The sequence below is a fragment of the Paroedura picta genome, chromosome 18, assembly GCF_049243985.1.
Source record: "Paroedura picta isolate Pp20150507F chromosome 18, Ppicta_v3.0, whole genome shotgun sequence".
Classification (NCBI taxonomy): domain Eukaryota; kingdom Metazoa; phylum Chordata; class Lepidosauria; order Squamata; family Gekkonidae; genus Paroedura; species Paroedura picta.
The window spans coordinates 5,636,479-5,659,318 of NC_135386.1; the positions used below are offsets into that span (position 1 = coordinate 5,636,479).

The following is a 22,840-nucleotide window of genomic DNA, read 5'->3' on the forward strand; positions in this document are numbered from 1 at the left end:
ACAAGTACAATTTCCAGAAAACTGGCTGCCAGCTCCGATGCAAAAATTCACACAATCCGTTTGAGAAGGTACCAGCACAGGAACACCTTGGCGAACAATTACAAGGAACGCTGCACAACACATGCACAGTTTTATTGTTTATTTCACATAGCAAGGCAAACCAAAGACATTTGCTGGACTTTCCATAGCTGGACAATTTCTGCTCGTTACAAGGAAGACGACAGGAATGGACAAAGCAGCAAACTCAGCCCTCAACCTTCAAAACTCTACCCGGGATTCCACCTGGGAAATCTTGCCCTAGGTTGGCGCAAGTATCTCAACAATCTTGGTAACATTAAGGCTACAGACTCACTTGAAACACTTAGAGTCCTTTGTGTTCCATGGAGCGTCCTTTGTGTTCCATTTTCTTAGAAACCCACAGGCATTAATTTCTAGATGGGTGGCCCTGTTAGTCTGTCTGTAGCAGCAGAATAGAGTATGCCTCTCTCCACTTCCCTAGATATAAGGACACACGGACTCACATTCTAGCTATATCTGAAGAAACGAGCAGCAACTCTTGAAAGCTCCTCCCCTACCACAAATTTTGCTGATCTTTGAGGTGCTCTTGGAGTCTTGTTCTATAATTATTTTCTGGGGCCACTGGTGAAATCCTAAAAGATCGAGGGGAGTGAACGAACACGGATTACCTATCCAACTGAGCACTTTTCTGGGTCCCTGTCTAGAGAGGCTCGGCACATCCGGCTGAGAGTTCCGACATCTCCAAAGCGGGTGCCGGGCTCTCCCCAGAGAACCTGAGTTTCTCCCTCAAGCGTGAGGCAGGAGGACGTTTGATGCGGGGCGACACTGCTTCAACCACTGGTTTTTCAAGGGATGCCCCTCCAGGCAAATCTGCTTCCTTGGTGGAGAAGTCCTCATTTCTCTTCCCCCAGAATCTCTCGCCCGCCAGACCGGTCCTTCTGCTGCTGCCTGGGAAACAAACTCTGTCGGGAGAACGACCCGGATTCTGCCTGGGTGTTGAAGTTGGAGCACTGCTGCCCCCAGGCCTCTGCCTCTGCCGTTCTGTTCCTACCTGGAAAGGTCAAAACTTGGGGTTAGACACAGACAAGGTCAGCTGGTCTTTACAACTAGACTGAAGATTCGGCCCGTGTCACAGAAAGGCTAATGTTTTGTGGGCCCATGTCCTGTTTGCTCCTTTTAGGCCCCACCTTTCTCCACAAGGGAGTCCCAAGTGTTGTTCTCTACCCTGTTTTATCTTCACAATGATCCTGCGAGGTAGGCTAGCTTGAGAACGGACGACTGGGCCCAAAGTCACCCAGAAAGCTTCCGTAGCAGAGGGAGGATTCGCACGCAGGTCTTCTGGATCCTAGGCCAATTTTGTTGTTATGTTTGGCCTGTATTTTGTGCTATGTATTTTGCCTATGTTTGTAATCTGCCTAGCGCTGCATGAGGAAGGAAGGTGGCTAATAAACATCCAATTAAAAAAACAATAACGTTTTTCTCCTCAACAGACCTGTGCGGCGAGTTAGGGCGAGAGAATCACAGGCTACTCAGTGCGATATATGGCTGGTGAGGAATTGAACCCCGAGTTTTCTTGAGGCCGAGCCCAGCCCTCCAATTAGGATACCTCTCTTGCACCGATCCATTTTAAACTGCGATCTTTTGGGCGCAGCGATCGATTTTCGCTAATAGCTTCAGGGTTGCCGTGTCGGTTTGAAGCAACAGAGCAAAGTTTGATTCCAGTGGCACTTTTAAGGCCAACCAAGTTTGATTCTGGGGACAAGCTTCTGGGGGCTCGGAATTAATTAAGCTTCGTTGATCTTAAAGGTGCCACTGGACTCCAGCTTTGCAATTCCGCAAAGGGCCAAACTCGCTAACGGTGTCATGTTTAGGGGTTTTGTGAAACAGGTCAGGTGTCAACTTCTGAAGCTGGCAGTGCAATACCCCCCCCTCCCCATTATCCCCACACCCCATTCCTTCTATGGTTTCTTAATTTCTGCAGTCCCCAAAGGGTGGGGGGGGGCTCAGGTTCCTCCCCCTGGAAACCATGTCTGTGCTCCGTTTGTGTCACTCCGTACCACTGCCAGTCCTGATTCAGGCCTCTGTTTTGGTACCTGGCAGCTCCTCGTGCCTCGGGGATACCGGGCAAGGCTGTTACGGATCAGCTGCTCCCTGTGCCAGTCTTGCTGCCAACGCCGCTGAGCCAGGTCCGACCTTTTCTCCGCCAGACGCTTCATCAGCTGCCGATTCTCCCAATAGATTTGTTCGAGGTCTCGCTGGCGCTTGTCCCAGTTCAAACTGCATTGGGATGCGGGGGGGGGGGTGAGGGGAAGAGTGGATCGGGGGCGCACAGTTCTGCCTCATACCCGCTGCTCCTAGAACCAATTTCTCACTCTGTACCCCGACGTCTGTCTTCCGATCCCCCCGTGAATTAAGTTTGGAAGTTGCATACACTGAATTAACGTTACGGTTTCCCCCAGTTCATTTCCCTGCCCCAAAGGATTAAATGCACCAATGCCAAGGTGGTAGATTTCAGGCTGTGTAGGTTCAAGCTATTATCTGGGAAACAACCGCTTCCCCCAGGGGGATGTACTGCCTTAAAACAGGGAAACAATAGAAGCACTCAAAATACTGAGCTAAAAGTAAAAAAAAATATCTAATTTGACTGGGAAACACTGAGGCTTCGTCACAGTATTCCTGATCTTTCACGTATATCAGATAAAAGGGGAAATATCGTTCAAACAGATGACAAAGATGATCCAATTCCAGTGGAACTAAAAGAAAGACATTTTACGCCTTCCTCTCCCCACAACAGACACCCCTTCACACGAACCCCTTTTCAGACCTGTGCCTGCAATAGAAGTTCCAGTTGTCCACTCTCCCCTGGGACAGCTGGATGCCCTCCAACCGGGCATAGTGAAGGAGGTCATCTCGGTCATGGGCAGCCTGGCGTTCTTTCTCCAGCTGGAACACAACATGGTTAGGTGGGAGCTGGAAAGGAAAGACTGAACCGGATCTGCCAAACTTAGACGGGCCAGTGCATTTGGGCTTCGGGTGTAGCCTTAAAGAAGCAAACGGAAGTTCCTCAGTACCCAGGTCGCTTTTGCACACCGATCTTGCTCTAGGTTGGTGTCCTGACCGGAGCAAATGTTTTGGGATATCCATATGGTGTTAACCCTGCATTATCAACTCCCCACCACACACACATACTTTGTGGTGATCTTTCCCAAACCTGGCTTGATTGCAGTCCTAAAAGAGTTGGCAAAAATAAACAGCTGGTAGGGTTGCCAGCCTCCAGGTGGGATCTGGAGATCTCCTGGAATTAAAACTGAACCACCTTCAGGCAAAAGTGATTATTCCCCTGGAAAAAAGTGGCTGCTTATGGTGGGGTCCTTCCCTGGGCTCCATCCCTAAAATCTTCAGGTATTTCCCAACCTAGAATTGGCCACCCTGCCAGCTGGCAAAAAGCAAAGAAACAAATTGAACAAACAAATAAATAAATAAATAAAATGTGTCAGTTCTAGAAAAGATGTTGGGCTTCAAGCCTTCAGGGTCCCGGCTTGAAGACTGTTCCACTGAGTTCTAATTCTCGTGCTCTGCAAGCACAGTCTCTAATGTTTTATTTTAATGCAACCATCATTAAATCTGCATTAACTGGGGAAGGGATTACAATTGGCATAACTTTGTGGTGGGGAGAGGGGAGTTTAACCGTCCCCTGTACTTTCAGCAAGAGGAAGTACAATGTGCAGACTTGGCCAAATCGGACTTCAAGGTCAAACCTGAGGTCACATTTCCCCCAGCAGCCATTGTTGTGCTATAGCAATTCACGGCAAAGGGTTTTATCTTGTGAGGAAACCAATGTAGCTGCAAGTGAATGCTATAGCACAGCCGCTGTCCGATCTCCAACGGGGAACCCATGTGTATTCATACGCCCCTCAACAATGTGCACCTTGTGTTGTACACACCAGAGGCAGGATAGGAATAACCACTTCTAGAGGATATTATAATCCCCTGAAAGTAGCACCTTCTGCATCGTGGTGGTCCCTGCGCAAAAGACCCTACCTGCCTTTTCTTCAGGTTGACCTGCAGATGCAGAGGTGTTGGGAACGCTATGGTCTGGACCACAGGGGCAGCCAGCTCTACCTGCAAGCAGAAGAGAATAGCTGGTTTTGATACCCCACTTTTTACCACCTGAAGGAGCCTCAAAGCAGCTTGTGAACTGGCAGGCTGAGAGCGGGAGCTTATCAGTTGAATAATACATCATAAATACAATAGTCTTCCCTTCCTCTCCCGATGTGCTGGCAGGGGCTCATGGGAATTGTAGTCCATGGACATTCGGAGAGCCACCCCATTTGGCCACCCCTGCAAGTCCAGAAGAATCAAGTAACGTCGTTTTGAAGCAAAAACGCACTTGTGGGCTGCCCAGTCCCTGGCTGGGAAGCAAATACCTTCCTGAAGGTTTGTGTATGTGTGTCTGGGTGTGTGTAAAATGCACTTAAGTTGCAGTGGACTCATCCAACCTGTACCTTTTTTAAGGTAAGAGATCAGCAGAGGTGGCTGGCCCTTGCCTGGCTCTGGCTGTGGGTCAGCAAGGTGCAGTGGCCGATTTGCCCCCAAAGGCTGTGGGTCCCTGTGCCTGGCTGCCTCTCCCTCCCAGTGGCCTGCCTGGAGGGTACAAGTGAGGCCCACACCTGAAATGTGGCCCCCTCCCCAGCTTCTCTCCTACCTTTCTGCGGTGCTCCTGGTAACTGGACTTGTCCCATTTCTCTTGCAGGTACCTGCTGGCTGCAGGGAAGAGAGGCTGGTAGCATCTGTACATGCCCCAGACTGCACAGACAGGTAAATGGAAAAGGGTCCAGGTGGGAAAGCAGCAAGCAGCTTCACTGGGTCCTAACCTCCACTCTCCCCACGATCAGGAAGGCTTCCAACGACATCGCTGGACCTGAGAACTACAGTAACACAGCTTACAATCCAGCCCCACCAGCGGAAAGCCCAGAATGCCCTACTCCTATCAATTTCCAAACTAATGGGCATGAAATAAGAAGAGCTGCTCTTTTATACCCCGCTTTTCACTACCCAAAGGAATCCCAAAGTGGTTTAAAAACACCTTTCAGCAACCTCACTTACCTCAAAGGGTGTCTGTTGAGGGGAAACAGGTGTTAGCCGCTTTGAGACTCCTTCAGGTACAAAAACACATCTCTCCTTCTCCTTCCGCTCCCCGCAACAGGCACCCTGTGAGGGTGGTGGGGCTGAGAGAGCTCTAAGGAAGAACAGCTCTCAGAGAACTGGGACTGGCCCGAGCTCACCCAGCTGGCTGCACGTGGAGGAGCAGGGAATCAAACCCGGCTCTCCAGGTTAGACGCTGCGGCTCTTTTAACCACTAGCTCAAGCCGGCTCTGTTACTTGTGGTGGAAGGCAGGTGGTACAGATTCAAACTCAGCATTCAAAATGAAGGACTGTCCAAATCAACACGTCTCCGGAGGGGGTCCACAGACCACGCCGTCCCACGCTGCCTACCAGGACGTGCCTCCGGATACTCCTCTGCAGGGCCCCTCCAGCCAAGACGCTGCAGGATTTGCTTCCATGGCACCACACTTAATGCATTATGCACGCGGCCGACAGAGGGAAATTTGATCTCCACGCCAGAAAGGTGCAGCGGGGAAGAGTGAGCTAACCCGGAGAGAGCCAGGCAAGCTGCAGGACGAGACACGGGGTACGCAAGGTCATTGCCACCCCCAAGGGACCTCACGGGATTTTAACCAGCCTTTTAAAAACTAAAGCAAATCTAGTTTCAGGAGCCAAATGCAATCCCTTTTTGCTTGAGATTCAGTGATGGGTGACCCAGAAGACCAGAGTCTGTTTCCGATTTCCAGCTGTCCTGGACAATAGTCTGCCCATTGATCGGCCCCCGTTCTTCCCCACCACCCTAGGAAGGCGGATGTTGTGTGTGCCACCCCCCGTAGGCCCTTCTCTGGCAGCAAGAGGCGGCCCTTGCAGCTGGGAGCTCAGGAGAGTGAGCACGTGCAAGCCAGCTCTGTCAGTGCAACCAGAGAAGCAGCATAATCAGCAAGCAGGGTTCTCCCAGAAGCTGTGGGCCTCACCCAGTGCCCCAACCTCACTGTATGCTGGTCCTGGAAGGGGGGGGGGAAATGCACATTTCAGAAGACACCGTTGAAAAGAAAAAGAAGTAGCCCTCCGGATCTGCTGCAACGTGATTTATTATGTGCCAAGAACTACATCACAGCTTTCTCCACGCATCTGCAGGGGAGCGCAGTCTTGCCTGCCTGGTAACTACAATGAGGTAGACTTCACACACCGTTTCACAAAAACCTCACAAAGAGCAGCCGGCAATACGCAAACATCAGCTCAGCAGGAAGGAGGGAGAAATCATGACACTGGTTCTTTGGCACACAGCTTCCGATAAAGTTTGGGAGGGGAAAACAAAATCAAAACTTCAACTCCCAGCAGATTCTCCTGGGCTGCACACTACATTCTGCGGAAGGGTTACTTTTTCTTTCGTCTCCCTCCCCCTGAAACAAGAAATGGGCTCTTAGCAACCTCTACCAAAAGTGCAGCCCCTTTTTAACAGCACAGTTTATAAAAAGAAAATTGAAGTCTTGTGACTTTGTGATTAAAAACCTGTTATCAAGCCCCCCCCCCCCCTTAAGTGCAACGTAAAGTGCAAAAAAACTATATACAGCAGTTCAGAGATCGTTCATCCGGTCCAGTTTCAAAACCAAAAAAATCCGATCGTTTTAGGTTGCAAATATTTGCTTCTATTCACAACTGGGGAACTGTTTTTTTTTTTTCCTTTTCTCCTTTTAGGCTGACGGCTCCCAGACACGAGTATGCAATGATGTTAAAAGCTGCCAGGAAAAGAAAGAATATTTCTTCTCATCTCATCTCAAACGACTTAAAAACCATTTCAAGAGAGTGTAAAAAGGACCTGGTAAAAATCCTGGAGCGTAAAATATGAAATATGATTTTGGTTTTCAGTGAAGCGCAAGAGTCCCCTTAGTGTTGTTACAGTAAAAAACACCAGCTGAACATTCAGTTTATTCCGTTCAGGTGGGAGGGGGGAGATTAAATGAACGGCAAGGCACAGTATGGCAACTGCAAAAGAACGGAGCCAAAGAGAGACCTGCTTGATTACCACCAGTATTGCAAGGAATGTAAAAAAAGGGGCCCTTGATAAATAAGAAAACGAGGCATCGGCACCCAACGCCTCTTAACACATGGCCCTTGTAATGCTTCAGGTCAGCAATTAAGGAACCAAAAGTCTGGGAACTGAAGATTCGTTGGAGGGGCCCACCCCTCTTTAAAAAAAAAAAAAAAAACACACACACGCGCACACACAACCCAAACGAACCCCCCTCCCCCGACAAGAAAATTCACTGTGCATTGGTGCAGTTAACAAATAAAAAGACCAGCAGTGCAAACATGAGAAAGGTTAGGCAATTCCCGTTCAGTCCTTCCGACGGGTTTCCCCCCCACCAGCTCGGGGCCCGGCACTGGCCAACGTGCCCGATTTCTGTCTTCCTGCAAGGAAACGGAAGAGCTACGGCAAGCGGCTCGCGGCTCCCTCTAGCTGGAGTCCCTGTTCTTCTGGTTGCGCATCAGCGGGCGGTGGTGGGTCAGGACCTCCATGGAATGTTTCCAGTGCCAGCACGGCCGGCAGAAGTACTTGAAGCAGATCTAGGGGAGGGAGACGGGCAAAAGGGGTCAACGGGAGCCAAGCAGGAGCGGCCGCTCGACCCGAGCCGCAGGTTGAGACCCTGGCTTTGTTGGGGACGCCGGGGGCATCTGGCCAACCACGATGGGCGTTTCCTGCTCGAGCAGAACAGGCTCAACCTCCAATCGGGGCGGCCAATTCAAGCGAGTGACGGAGGCCGTTCGGCACAAAGCTGGGCCTTTTTGTTGGCGACGGGCCGGTTTTGTTGCTGATTTGCGGCACACCTTGTTGTGTGTGGTTGTGTTTTTTTTAATTTACGGCTTAGGGGTGTCTCTGGACCCTGATGGGGCCCCCCCAAGCACACTCCGCTGCCAAGAAGGCTGGTGAAAACCGCCATCAGATTGCTGACGGCGACCCTGCAGGGTTTTTCGGGGCAAGAGACATCCAGAAAAGCATAGATGCAATAAACACATGAAAAGGAAAACGTCATAAAATTCTGGAATCATTAAAAAAAATTAGTACAACAGAGCTCTTCCGCCAGGTCTATGGTTGAGGCTGGGACTGGCGAGGAAGAACATTGCCCCCCTGGGGTCTGAAGTATACACCATTACCCTCCATCCCCTAATGCCCTTGTTTGGGTATTTTTAAAAGTCTTTTAGTGGGAGTTTTAATGGGGGATTTTAAGACTACTGTTACCCGCCATGAGCTAGTGAGCAACTGAGCTCTGTGGCAGGGTGTGAAGCACCAAGAAGGGCACTTACAAAGAAGGTCTTGCCAGCCGCCCATGTAAGCCAAAGAGCAGGGCTATGCAACCTCACAGTTTGGAAAGTGAGAGAAGGGAAAGGGGGGGGGGCTCACTTGGTCTCTGCAGAAGAAGGGGCCGGGCTGAGATCTGCATTCTTGACACAAGGCATCTTCCAGATACGGGTCAATCTGAACCTAGGAAGAAGGAGGAAGGAAGGGGGGAGTTAAAGCCAGTTAAAGCAGGGAGGGGAAAGGAGAGCCAAGGAGTGAGGTTAGAGAGCACACCATGCAAACTTTTATGGAGAAGCGTAGGGAACCAGCTGCAGGCACGTGAAAGAGTAAACGGAGGTGGGCCAATGATAAAAGCTTTATCTCCCGCAGAAGCAGTTTCCAGGCAGGTGTGAAAGGACTGTACAATGGGCTGGTTTTGCAGAAAGGAAGAGGCCTGTAGTCTGCCTCCTTATGGCAGGAGATCACCAGGTAATAGGGTCCTTGCTTGCCAGTGCTCACTGATTTGGTGGGTGAGAAACGAGGCCAAAGGATGCCGGGGAGGGGAGGGGAAGACAATTATCCTGGAGGGAGGATAAAGAAAACAAAACAAGGCCTCAACTTCTTACAGGATGTTTGGATCGTAGTGATTCCTGGAGCTACCTGGAAGTGACCAGAAATTCCAGTTTCTAGGGATTCCAAGACCTACCCGTGTCACTTCCAGGTAGCTGTAGGAATCACCAGGAACTCATTGGTCAGAACTTCCTGTAAGTAGACAAGTCCTTATTTTAAATCACTGTCTCACAGGATGCACTCCCTCTGACGGCCAGGCACTGCCTAGCAATCCTAGTAGCTCATCCCTCTGTTGATCTGCTTTGCTCTTACAACACTGCCTTCCACTTCTGGAATTCAGGGTTTTTTCAACAGTTTAGGATATTATCATGCCTGTTTTTTCCCTGCATTGCTTCTCCTAACTTTATAACCCTGTTACATGGCTCCTCTGCGGTCTCACGGGGTCTAATTGTCCTGGTTTAGATTGTGCAATTCTGGATTCAGCCTCTGCAGGAGAGGTGGGCAACGAATAAAACAGGCCCAACTCGAATCAGGGGGACTGGATTCCAATCCCCACTCGGCCATAAGGAAAGAGTTTTACTTTTTCTAGGGTTTCTGCTCCTTCTCACCTCCGCTACGGTTCAACTACTGCTCCCTCCCCCTCCTAGCCTGGGCCGTAGCTAGTTTTACTCATCCGAGGCTCTGGATTCGGGTCCTGGCAACTCCAGTTGCCCAGCAGTTTTGTGAAGAGATGTGTGCCGTAATCCAGGGATCCTCAACCTGTGGTCCTCCAGATGTTCATGGACTACAATTCCCATGAGCCCCTGCCAGCATTTGCTGGCAGGGGCTCATGGGAATTGTAGTCCATGAACATCTGGAGGACCACAGGTTGAGGATCCCTGCCGTAATTGATAATTTCTGTGTTTGAATGATCCGTTTCATCCTAGCCGAGCTTTGCTCTGACCCAAGGGTGATTGGAAGGTGCCGGATGATGGACAACGGAAACGCTCCAAACCTCCGTACCTTTTTCGTAAACTTGGCCGTCTTGATCTCCACAAAAGCAGCACTCACTGCCTTCAGGTAGCTGTGCTGATTGTTGAAGGTGACCCGGCCGGATCCTGAAACGAAACACACCCATTAGCGTGATGCACACAACCCGTGACTCGTGCCAACTGCAGAAGCAGGCGACCAAGAGATGTTATGAGTCACCGCACACGATACTCGGGAACGTCTGCCAGGCTGGGAAATCTGTGCAGGGAGGGGGTTGTTGCCGCAGCTTTGGGCTGGAATACCTCTGTCCCTGCCAGCGATGAGCAAGCCGCCACCTACGGGAGCTCGGCAAAAAGGACGTTCAACATATAAACTGTAGTTTGAAAAGCCAAAAAGAAAAGGGACCTAATTCCTGACTGGCTGCTTCAAACAAGTGATCATCACAACGGATCTTTATTTTAAATCAACCAAACCCCTCCCCCTTGGAGGAATTATATTAAAGAGATGGCTTTTAACCTATTAATCGTAAAACCTAAAATAGACCAAATAATATTATACTGTATGTTTTTTAGTTGTTGTTACCCTCCCTGAGCCTACTAGGGAAGGGTGAGCTATAAAAATGCGATCAATATAAATATCCCTCCATTGAAAGTAGGACCACTGTGTACTTCTGGAGGAAAGGCTGGCAGGGGCTCATGGGAATTGTAGTCCACGAACATCTGGAGGACCACAGGTTGACTAAACCTGCCCGAAGGACATTTTCATCAGTTCTTTTAAAAAGAGCTTGAAAGATGAGACCTCCCCCCCAAAAGAAAAAGAGGACACGTCCTTAAAGAAAAAAGTCATTTGGTAACCCTCAGGGGTGACCAAACTGAAGCTCTCCAGATGTTCATGGACTACAATTCCCATGAACCCCTGCCACTTGGCCACGGGGAGTGGTGGAGTTGCCACCACCTGACCATACTCACCAATCGGGTACTTGTACTTGTCCGTGTCAATCCCTGCGTACATCACGCCACCAAAGAGGTCGTTGAGGATCCCCGCCAAGGCCTCTGCGTTCAGCATGCCGTGAAGAGCGCCCACAAAGACCGTTTTGCCCGGATCGAGCCGCTGTGTCGGGCTGCACACAAAATTGCTGTCTTCCAAGACCCAGGGAATTACCTGCACCTGGAGTGGCCCCAGTGGAGCGGAGGGCAAAGATGTGTGTGTTTTAGAAGAAGAAGAGTTGGTTATAGTCGCCTTCCCTTTCCTCTCCCCACAACAGACACCCCGTGAGGGAGGTGAGGCTGAGAGAGCCCTGATATTCCTGCTCGGTCAGAACAGTTTTATCAGTGCCATGGCGAGCCCAAGGTCACCCAGCTGGCTGCATGTGGGGGAGCGCAGAATCGAACCCGGCATGCCAGATTAGAAGTCCGCACTCCTAACCACTACACCAAACTGGCTGCTTCAAACAAGTGATCATCACAAAGAATCTAATTTTAAATCAACCAAACCCCTCTCTCCTAGGAAGAATTATATTAAAGAGATGGCTTTTAACCTATTAATCGTAAAACCTAAAATAGACCAAATAATATTATACTGTAAGTTTTTAATTCTTGTTACGCTCCTGAGCCTACTAGGGAAGGGTGAAGATCCACAGGTCTTCCCTTCCAAGCCACGCTGCACGCCACAAAATGCTTTACAGCTGACCCACAGACTTGCTTTCTCTCTGCTTCGATCATTAGATGGCCCAGACAGAGCACATACCCTTTTGTCATTTTGTCAAAACTAACTTCTGGATAAGAGGTGGCCGCTTTGTATGGCTCGATAAACTTACCCAGGGAAAAACGAGAGAATCCAACCCACAAAGACCAGATAAACCAGTTCAAGCTCAGAGAAGTTTAAAAAAAAAAATGTTGGAGGTTGGGACTGCATCTCCCGGAACGCCTAACTCACTTCTTTGCAACGCATCCTGCGGCTGGACATCTTGAAATAGTACTCGGTCAGACCGTTGGGGCTCATGACGTTCCGGGAGCAGTTCTGCAGCAGAGCTAGAACAGATTTCTCTGATTCAAACACCAGGTAGACATATCCTTGGGAAGGAAGGGAACGAAGGATTAGCTGAAGGAAGCAGGCAATGGGCCGCGCAGGGATCTCTTCTGGGAGGTCCCACCTGAGAGCATGGAAGCCAACTTCATCCTGGCTTCTCGTGGGGGATGGGGTTGCCAGCTCCAAATCAGGAAACTCCTGCAGCTTAGGGGAGGACGGGGGTGGGGTACAATGTCATACAGTCCACCCTTCATACAGTCCATGTTTTGCAGGGAAAACAATCTCTAGTTTGGGGAGGGGCTGTAATCCGGGGGATCCCCAGGTAACTACCTGGAGGCTGGCATCCCTATCTGAGACATACAGTTAGGAATTGCTTTGCTGGATACAAAAAACTGGGGGGGGGGGAGGTCTGTCTACTTCAGAAATGGACAGCCGGTTTAATGGCATTACTCATAAGCAGAGTTTAGTAACAATAACCTCAGTGTCTGGTAACTGGGTTCTTACTCTAACAATGGCCCTTTCTGCATGCACAGCTTAATTTTGATTGTCCCTTTAATTTGCATCCTATTCCTGCACACTGCACATTTCTTCTTTCCCCAATTTTTCTCCTCTTTGTTTTTGTTTTGTACCGATGGTTGGTCTCTGCTCATTGGTCAGTTTTCAGGCAGTTTTGAAACTCCAATTCAGTTTATATTTCATTGCTTTTGACAACATGGTACTACCATTCTTAAAACATAAGCTTTTCAAAAGCAAAAAAGGTGTAAGCTGATTTGGCATTGCAAATTCGGGGGGGGGGGGGGATAAACTCCCATAGGTAGGCTCGAAGCCACAATATTTAGATCTTCAGGCTGGCATCTTCAGTCTGAAGGTGATAAACAGCCCATTATAATGAAATAACAACAACACAACAGGAATTCAATTGTACGAATTCCCTTAATTAAAAAAAAAACTGACAAGATGGGGTGGGGGAATTTTTTAAATTATTATTCATTTATTGACTGTGCCCTCCCCCTGCAGATTATGTTCAAGGCGGTTGACAACATTTGTTTACACAAGAATTAAAACGCTGGAGGGTGTCACCCCAAGGGTCAGACATCCCGGTGCTTGCACAGGGGATAAGGTAAAGGTAAAGGTATCCCCTGTGCAAGCACCGAGTCATGTCTGACCCTTGGGGTGACGCCCTCTAGAGTTTTCATGGCAGACTCAATACGGGGTGGTTTGCCAGTGCCTTCCCCAGTCATGACCGTTTACCCCCCAGCAAGCTGGGTACTCATTTTACCGACCTCGGAAGGATGGAAGGCTGAGTCAACCTTGAGCCGGCTGCTGGGATTGAACTCCCAGCCTTATGGGCAAAGCTTCCAGACGGCTGCCTTACCACTCTGCGCCACAAGAGGCTCTTTCTGCACAGGGGATACTTTTACCTATAATTTCAAAAGACACCCTCTCCCTGAAACTGGCCAATGAACAGAGACTGTTACAGTGATTGAAGCATGGGCTTCCAATGGAGTCATTCTGCTTGTGAATTTTGCCTTAGGAGCTAAAGCAAGGGAGGAAATGGGGCAACAGGACTGGAAAAGAACTGAGCTCTCAACGAGAGCAAAACCCGTGCAGAAGGAAAAAGAAAGCCCAATGGCCCCTGTGAAGTGAAAGTGAGTTGGCATGCAGGAGACAAAAATACGCCCAAGGGGAAAAGGAATAAAACCACCAGTGCATAGAAGGCCAATGTCTGTCCAATATCTGGAGACCTCATGATCAGAGGTTGCTAACTTAACACTGTTAAAGAGCACTCAACGTTAACTCCTTTGCAGTAAGCGAATGCCTCCAACACAGTGAAACACAGGCCAGCATTTTCACTGATGAAGGTTCTTCTTCCAGGGTACAGAGTACTTCCCCCAATTTGACACTCGTTCATTTTCAGTGTTGACATCAGCAAAAAGATGGCAGATTAGGATACTAGAGAGAGCCAGCGTGCGTGGCCTAGTGGTTCAAGTGTCCAAGCAGGACCTGGTTTGAATCCCCACTCTGCCACGGAAGCCTGTTGGGCGACCTCTGGTCACTCACACCCTTAGCCTCTCCTACCTCACAGGGTTGTTGTGAAGATAAAACACAGGAGAAACAACGCAAGCTGCTTTGGGACCTCATTTGGAAGAAAGACAGGATATAAACCAACAAATAAAAAGCTAGAATCAGCCGAACCGTTCTTATTCTAGTTAAAGCAGAGACACACCCCACTGTGCTTTATAGAGGTGTTTTGCCAGGGATAGATATTTCCGTGAATCAGTAAATGGCGCATGAAAACTGGCGCGTTAACCGACCAGTTACCAGGGAAGCTTCCAGAAAACAAAGTGAGAGGTGGTACAAGGGATGAACGGCGTTTATGCAATAACATTACTTCCCCAGGTCAAAGCTAACGGAGAACCACCAGGCTCACACAACACGGTTTGTTTAAGAGAGAGGGAGAAAGGAACATTGCTGGGATAACTCTCCCCACCTGCCCTGATCGCCTCTCGACCAGACCAACTTACCACGGGAGGGTTGAGGTGGTGGTGAGTGGAGAGCCAAGTATCTACCTCTTTCCCCAACCTGGTGGAATGAGCTCCCGGAAGAGCTAAGGGCCCTGCTGGAATTGTCAGCTTCCCGCAGGGCCTGCAAGGCAGAGCTCTTCCGCCAGGAGTACGGTGGAAGCCAGGGCGGGGTCTCGATATTCTATCTCAGGATCCCCCCCATGGTTTTTGTCAGATCTGGTACCTCACTCCCAATGGTAGAAAGCTTGGCCTCTGGCTGGACGAGGGAGGGTATAGTAATAATTAGAGAGTTCATTTATCACCTCTGTTGCTAAAAGGGTGGGTTTCATGAGGTTTTATTGTATTCTTTTATTGTTGCAAACCGCTGGGAGAGCGGCAGTATATATATATAAATTGAAATAAAAATAAATAAACAAGCCCTTGCTGCTTCCACTTCACTGGGAGGGCAGGGGCTGTTCTGAGACAAGATCTAGAGAAACCTCCTTCACCAGGGAGGCAAATAAGAAACGCTAGAGTTTCCCAAGAAAGCTTCACAGCACAGCAAGAAAGGGACCAGGCCACAACGCTGAAGAGGGGAAAGAGACGGAATTGCACACGGCAAACATCCGCCCTGACTGGGGGCAGAGGAAGAAGAAGAAGAAGAAGAGTTGGTTCTTATATGCCGCTTTTCCCTGCCCGAAGGAGGCTCAAAGCGGCTTACAGTCGCCTTCCCTTTCCTCTCCCCACAACAGACACCCTGTGGGGTGGGTGAGGCTGAGAGAGCCCTGATATCACTGCCTGGTCAGAACAGTTTTATCAGTGCCGTGGTGAGCCCAAGGTCACCCAGCTGGTTGCATGTGGGGGAGTGCAGAATCGAACCTGGCATGCCAGATCAGAAGTCCGCACTCCTAACCACTACACCAAACTGGCTCTCACACCAATATTTGGCAACTAAGCCAGCTTTCTTCCCCAGCTACCGCGGACAAACCAGTTTCAAAAAGGGAATGGAACCGTTTTCTGCCAACACAACGCCAGCATGGGAGAACAGCTAGGATGAAACACCCCCAGGACTCTTAGACGGTTCGTCCCCGTTTCTCGGCAAGAGACAGCCGTCCGCAAAACGGGACGTCCCAAACCGCTTCGAGGCAAAAAAGGTTTTCCGCAGGGTGCTTTTGGAGACCAGCCATTATTGTTGCATAGGACAGGGAAGGGGGGAAAAGCTCGAGCACAGCTCCCTCCCCCCCCCCCACCATGAACCACCACCAGTGAACAGGTGACGCCAACCACCTGAACCTGCGACAGGACCACCGGCATCCCAAGGTGCTCCCGACCAGCATGCAGCCACGGTCTATCCCAGCAGCCCTCTGTGCTCTACGAAGCAGGATATAAAGGTTTCCTACCATGTCTGTATTACCTTTAGGCATATTACCTTTGGGAGGGCAGCGGGGGTGTTTGCTATCCTTACCGGGCCATTCCACCCTCAGTGAGCCGAACACACGGAAAGTGCTGATCAGACCACCTGCCAGAGAGAGAGAGAGAACAAGAGCCGTGGTCAGGGGCAATGGAGAATCGCCCCCCACTTCAGCGCACAGACTGGGAGGTTGACGCTTCGAGCAAGCCCTGCTCTACATCCTGAAGCCAGAGAGCGTCTTCACTAGGCTTGCCGATTGCCTGGGCCCAGCAGGATCATAGAGGCGGAAGGGGCCAGACAGGCCCTTCTAGTCCAACTCCCGGCTCAGTGCAGGATCAGCCTCGAGCACCCAGGAGAAGTCTCTGTCCAGCTGCTGCTTGAAGACGGCCAGTGAGGCGGGAGCTCACCGGAGCCGCGCCATTTAAAACAGCTGTTGCTGCAGCATTTCACAAGACGCACAACGGCGATTAAATGGATTAAAAAAAATAAAGAGCCATTACGCCTCTGAGGGTGGAGCCATGGCTGAGCGGTAGGACATATGCCTGGCATGCAGAAGGTCCCCGGTTCTATCCCCAGTTAAAAGGATCAGACAATAAGTCATGAGAAAGATCTTAACCCGAGACCCTGGCTCAGTGGAAGAGCCTCTGCTTGGCATGCACAAGGTCCCTGGTTCAATCCCCCACATCTCCAGTTAAAAGGACCAGGCAATAAGGGAAAGGCCTTAACCTGAGACCTTGGCTCAGTGGTAGAACATTTGCTTGGCATGCAGAAGGACCCTGGTTCAATCCCCCACATCTCCAGTTAAAAGGACCAAGCAATATGTGCTAGGAAAGACCTTGGTCTCGGACTCTGGCTCAGTAGTATAACATCTGCCTGGCATGCAGAAGGTCCCTGGTTCAATCCCCCATACCCTGGAGCGCCGCAGCCAGTCTGAGGACAGTCAATACAGACCTCGATGGGCCATTCAGCATAAGGCAGCGACGAATGCAGAAACCAGCGAGGCCTCAAGAGTTTACTCACCTTCTGTGATATCCCAGGGAACACCGCCTAGAAACACCTTACACGAATAGATGGGGTTGCTGTAATTTCGGGGCGGGAGCTGCCCACTCCATGTGCAAGTCGCTTCGTTCACGGCTAAAGAAAGATGCCACAGGAAGAGAAGCTTCGTTCAGGAGCTTGGGACAGCTCATTCCCCCAAAGTTCCCGCCAGGAGGTCTGCTTCCCCACCCAGCGAGGCCCCCCCTTGGACTCACCTGCTGCTTGCCTGTGGAGCTGAGCTTCCCTTTCAATGCTGAAGGGGTCTTCTGGAGAGTCGGGCAAGCTCCAAGAAGGCCACATCGACGCCCTTGGCCACTGCTTGGCCACGCCGGCCGGGCTGGAAGTGGCGGCCGGCAAAGCAGCTTGCTCCTGGTTGAGGTGTGATCCTGATCCATTGAGGGAATCCCGGGTCATGCCGCTGATCGGCAGGAACGGCAGAGGGGGGGAGATATGCAGGCTGGACTGGAAGAAGAAGAGCTGGGTTTGAATACCCTTCTTTTTCCTACCTGAAGGAGTCACAAAGCGGTTGACGATCGCCTACCCTCTTCTCCTTGCAGCAGACACCCGGGGAGACACCCAAGCACCAGGCAGTTAGGGAAGCCCGTTTCGGCATAAATGGGGATTACCAGATCACTCAGCAGACCTTCCAAACCAGTGATTAAAACAAGGGTGTACAAACCTCCAGCTAGCATTTTTTGGGGCGGGATCACTGTTCTCATTTTTATGTCACTCTTTTAGCTTTCATGACTCCAGAGAAGCTTTTAAAAGCAGGATCGTTAGAGATCAGACTCAGATCAGAAAAAGGACCAAACTCTTTCGTTTATCCCCCCAAATTGGATAGTCCGTCTATTATAATAGTCCGTCTGTTTCATGTATTGTTTCACGTTCCACGTAAACCGCCCTGAACCTCCAGGGAGGGCGGTATAAAAATATAATAAATAAAATAATAGTAAAAATGTAATGGATTCATTTGATGCTGGTCTCCAGCGAGACCTCTTGACCCTAAGGATTCTAGCTCCTTCAAGGCTTCCCCTTCATCTGATTTAGCGTGCAATCTGTGCATCTAACAGCCCTCACTGGGCCAGTTTGTGTTTACAAGCCCTCCTTACGAATAAAACCAAAGGGAAAGCTCAGGACTGCAGACCCGAGCCGTTTTCCTCCCCCGCACACTCACAATCAACTCCGAAAGGTGGTCAGAACCCGAGCTGAATCCACTGGTGTCGGAATCGGACGGGCTACTGGAGCGTGAATACAGGAGCGAACGGCTGCTGTCCAGACGGGCGTTCCGCAGGGTCGGTGTTGGAAGACTGTCCGTCAACTCCGAGCTGATGTGGTCGAGGGGCAAGAAACCCAAAGGGGGCTTCCCCAGAGGATTGCTAAGCATGTTAAGGACTGCAAAGAACAAAGACAAAAGCGATTATTTATTTGCATCTCACGCCTCGACCCACGGCTGCCTTTCCCCAGACAATGCACCGGTGCCTTCCGACCGGCTCAGGGACAGACCTGCGCATGCCTGGAATGCAGATTATACGCGGTATCCCACTCAGCTAGCCTGAAAAGAAGACTACTGTATCTTTAGCTTGCCAGCCACAAACTTTAGCTAGCCGTGATGAATTACTCCCGTGCAGGTGGATCCTACACCAACATGCTGGCATTCAAACTTATTTATTTATCCCATTTATGTATGGCTTTATTTATGTGGGTAAGTGGCTTATAACTGCCTTCCTTCCCTCTCCCCACAACAGACACCCTGTAAGGGAGGTGGGGCTGAGAGAGACTGAGAACAGCTGTGACAGGACTGTGACTAGCCCAGCTGGCTGCATGTGGAGGAGCAGGGAAGCATATCCAGCTCTCCGGATCAGAAGCCGGGGCTCTTAACCCCGGCCCCACGCCGTCTCCCCTCAACGAAACCCACTGAATGCTCTACTGGGTGAGGACAGCACATCAACTCTGGTTTGCTGCTATCAGCACACAAACAGCCCACTAATACAGCAATTTCATAATCTAGTCACGATTACAGGCCAAGAGATTCAATGGCCAATTTAGGTTTCCTTAGCACCGAAATCTAGAGAATTAAAAAAAACCCAGTTGGCTGTTGACTTCTGGGGCCTCCTAAGACAGGTACGGCAAATACAACAGCGGACTCCAGGGAGAATTAAACGGATCACGCTGGGGGCCGTGATTCTTGTTCTGGTGCTCCTCGGGGGAAACTGTTACTGTGCAACGTCCAAGTTTAGAATCAACTCTGCATCTTGAGTAGGGTGTTAAAGCTCAGCTTTCCACTCTTACCAGCCCAAAGCCGCTTTTGGAATAAAGGAATCCAATCTTACTGGAGATGCTTGAATTCCCTTATCTTCCTCCCACTGGATACCTTGTCAGAGAAGCCCGACAGCAGGAAGGACACGACAAGGAAATAAAGAGCCACACCAGTCAGTAAGAAGGGAGGAACCAAGGCCAAAGGTGCAAAACACGTTAAAAAATATATATTACCCAGTTGTCAAACTACCAATGTGCTTCACCTAAAAAAGGTTTTTGCACGGGAAACTGCAATACGCAATTCAACAACATGACTGAGTTTGTACAATTACAGTTAAACTCGCACAAGTATTACATTAAAAGTTAAAAACCCAGTCTTACAGTACACAGAACTGCAAGAGCTTATTGTAGCTTTGCTAGGAAAACAGAACAGAAGAAGAAGAGTTGGTTCTTATATGCCACTTTTATACATCTCATGGCCTTTCCTAACCATGTCTGTAACTCTTCCCTAACTCTAACGCTCCCTCCATGTGTAACCACTCCTCATCCCATGCCACATCTAAGCTCACCCTAAAATTAACCCCAATAGGAATCCATAACTCTTGACATATTTTTTCACATTTAAAATAACATAAAGAATATTTACACATCTCATGGCCTTTCCTAGCCCTCTGTCACTCCCTATGGATGCCCCATGCTTCATGGTGCAGAAAGAACGGCTTCAGAAGATGATAGCCACTACATGGGCTACACTAAGCTAAGATGTTGGCACAGTTTAATTGCGGTTAAATCACGGTTTAATTGCAGAGACCGGACAGTCCGAAACTTAAGAAGGTTTGTCCCTCCCGTTACTGCCACTGTTCTGTGTCCACAGTCCCGGCTGAGAATATTAGCTACGTGGAAGCCAAAAAGCTGTCTCAAGAGGCACGCTGTTTTGAACTAGTAGCAACGGAACAGCTGACGAATCTGGCTGGTTCAGAGAGGCCGATAAAGGAGCTACCTTCTGAAAGGGCACGGATGCTGACTGCTTACCGCGCAAAACACAACATCGTACAATGTTTTCGCATCACAGGCCTGGGAAATTTGCACGCGCAAGGCAAGTCACCCGTTTCAGGCTGGCGTACCTGGGATCCTGCAAAAAGGCCCCAGAGGAGACACAGAGTTGATTTTCCTCAGCAACGTCTGCAGAGCGGGCTTAAAAAGAAGGAACGAACAGCCGCGGCCTTGCACAGACCTGAGGGATGCAAGTGGTCTTTGCTGCATGTGTTTCCTAAACCGGAGCGCAATCTCCCAGAAGGAGAACGCAGCCAGGGTTTCTCTGCTACCGGAGACGATTCCGCTGCTCGGCCTGAGAAGAGCCACTCCCAAAACGCTGGCTCAGGGCCAGACACAGCCATTTGTGACTCAGCTATTTCATCCAACGTAGTTTAGACCCTCTATGGGGAAAGGGCAGGACTCCTTCCTCCCACTCCAGATCAAAACAAAAAGGGTGCTTCCTTCTCTCAAGGGACACATTCGAAGGCATACCAGAGGCCCCCCCCTCCAGAGAAAAATAGGGAAAAGGAGGATATCAGAGTGGAAACCCTCCCTTTTAAAATAAAACACTCGCCCCCGCCCCCTCCCCGCAAAGAAGCAAAAAATCACAACGAAGCAAGGGAACAAGGGAATTAAAATGACCAGCTGCAGGAGTTTCATAGTGATGGGAGACCTCAGAGGATCTGGGAGATAGTTCCTCCACGGAACACCGGGGTCATGACACAGAGGTAAGCCATGGCAAGACCCCTCCAAATGTCCCTTGCTTGGCTGCTAGACGATCCTCAATCTCCCAGCTACATGACATACGCCGTACAATAAATAAAGAAAAAGAAGAGTTGGTTCTTATATGGCCCTTTTCCCTACCCGAAGGAGTCTCGAAGTGGCTTCCAATCGCCTTCCCTTTCCTCTCCCCACAACAGACACCCTGTGAGGTGGGTGAGGCTGAGAGAGCCCTGATATCACTGCTCACTCAGAAGAGCTTTATCAGTGCCATGGGGAGCCCAAGGTCACCCAGCTGGCTGCATGTGGGGGGAGCGCGGAATCAAACCCGGCCTGCCAGGTTAGAAGTCCGCGTGGGTCTTGAGCGCTGCCCCCCTTTCAGAGTATGCGGACCCCACCCTACCCAGGGCCACACTTAATGCAAGCAGCCACCCTGTAAACAGCATATTAAGCAAAATTAACGGACTACCAGGCTGCTCCCCGTTAAACCCGTGCAGAAGCCAGCCGGTCTAGCGAAGCCCCAAGCCTGTCAAGCGCTCAAACACTGGTAGGCCCAGAGTGCTGATCAGCAATAGTATTTTTAGCATGATTGCGTTTTTTTCCCCCCCTCTTCTTTTTGCACTTCCAGCCAGCTCCCGGTGGATTCGTACCGCTGAGTCATTATAGCAGCTTCCAAACTGCTGGGAACCAACGGTGCAGCCTCCGTCCTTGGCACAGCTCGTCCCGCCCAGCCCACAGGCTAGGCTAGAGTCTGGAGACAACCCCGGGCATCACTGCAGTCCTGGTGCCCAGAGATGCCAGCTGCTGCACCAAGGCCCAGGGAAGAAAAAGGAGCTGTTGACTGGGAAACAGGCTCTTCCCTACAGCATCTTCTTGTCTCTGCTTAGGAGAACGGCGTCCTCGAGGCAATATCCCGCCCCCCCCCCCCCAACGAATTGGATGCAGAAATATGTCTACAACGTTCCCTTTGGTGCCCCTCCCCTGGCTTTCCTTGTTAAGTCTCCTCCTTCCCCAGCCCCCAGGAAGCAGCTCCTGCAACGTCAAGCTGAATATATACCCAAAGCAACCAGCTCCTCTCTGGCACTCCCGTTCCAAATTTCTGCAAAGCCATTGCACACCTCTCAAGAGAAGGAAGCACACTCACGGAGGGGAGGTTGGAGAGGGGGAAATAAAAAGCAGCGAACCTGTGTTTACCTCTTACGGCACAGCTTGTTTTAATAAATCTTTGCTCAAGACAAAAGTGAGATAAATCAGCCAAGTGCAATTCTGGACTTCCACGCAGAGCTGAAAGTTAATGTGAGGCGTAAAAAGGGCCATGCTGGGTCAGACCAGGGGTCCATCTAGTCCAGCATCCTGTCTTAAAACAGCGGTCAACCAGTTCCTCTGGAGGGCCAGCAACAGGGCAGAGGCCAAGACCTCCCCTCATGAGAACATCAGAGGAGCCCTGTTGGATCAGACCAGTGAAGGTCCATCTAGTCCAGCCTCCTGTCTCTTACAGTGGTCAACCAGTTCCTCTGGAGGGCCAACAACAGGGCAGAGAGGCCGAGGCCTTCCTAAGGACATCAGGAGATCCCTGCTGGATCAGGCCAGTGGTCCATCTAGTCCAGCATCCTGTATCACACAAGGGCCAACCAGTTCCTCTAGAGGGCATAGATGCTGAGGCCTTCCCCTGATGCTACCTCCTAGCTCTGGGTTTCAGGTGCTTAATGCCTCTGAACGTGGAGGTTCCCCTCAGTCACCAAGCCACGGATGAATTATCCTCCATTAATCTAATACCCTTTGTTGTGCGCTATTTTTTTTGTCTTCACACAAGATGATTCAGAGCCATCTCAGACCACGAGACACCATCCTACACATGCCGAGTTTGACTGGTGCAGAGGAGCTAAGCAGTTCTACCACAGCTCC

General features: G+C 50.2%; 2 protein-coding genes across 5 annotated transcripts in view; both read right to left on the reverse strand.

Moving 5' to 3' along the window:
• Nucleotides 1-130: 130 nt before the first annotated feature.
• LOC143827723 (uncharacterized) lies at nt 131-5,138 on the reverse strand. The gene is made up of 4 exons (XM_077317565.1): nt 4,724-5,138; nt 2,843-4,140; nt 2,112-2,295; nt 131-1,069 (listed from the first exon to the last, which is right to left on the reverse strand). The coding sequence occupies exons 2-4, from the start codon at nt 3,160-3,162 to the stop codon at nt 719-721; spliced, it is 855 nt and encodes a 284-aa protein (XP_077173680.1). The 5' UTR covers nt 3,163-4,140; nt 4,724-5,138; the 3' UTR covers nt 131-718.
• A 1,059-nt stretch (nt 5,139-6,197) lies between these two features.
• The window catches only part of CPEB1 (cytoplasmic polyadenylation element binding protein 1), a 32,230-nt gene continuing 15,587 nt past the window's right edge, over nt 6,198-22,840 (reverse strand). For 3 of the 4 annotated variants that reach the window (XM_077317648.1, XM_077317647.1, XM_077317651.1), the window contains 9 exons: nt 18,099-18,316; nt 17,140-17,386; nt 16,907-17,020; nt 15,890-15,994; nt 11,879-12,015; nt 10,912-11,110; nt 9,977-10,071; nt 8,528-8,608; nt 6,198-7,692 (listed from right to left, as the gene is read on the reverse strand). In XM_077317648.1, the coding sequence (XP_077173763.1) occupies nt 7,582-7,692; nt 8,528-8,608; nt 9,977-10,071; nt 10,912-11,110; nt 11,879-12,015; nt 15,890-15,994; nt 16,907-17,020; nt 17,140-17,386; nt 18,099-18,316 (1,307 nt within the window). In that variant the 3' untranslated portion in view covers nt 6,198-7,581. The remainder of the gene's footprint in view (nt 7,693-8,527; nt 8,609-9,976; nt 10,072-10,911; nt 11,111-11,878; nt 12,016-15,889; nt 15,995-16,906; nt 17,021-17,139; nt 17,387-18,098; nt 18,317-22,840) is intronic. The other variant, XM_077317650.1, reaches the window with a different exon arrangement.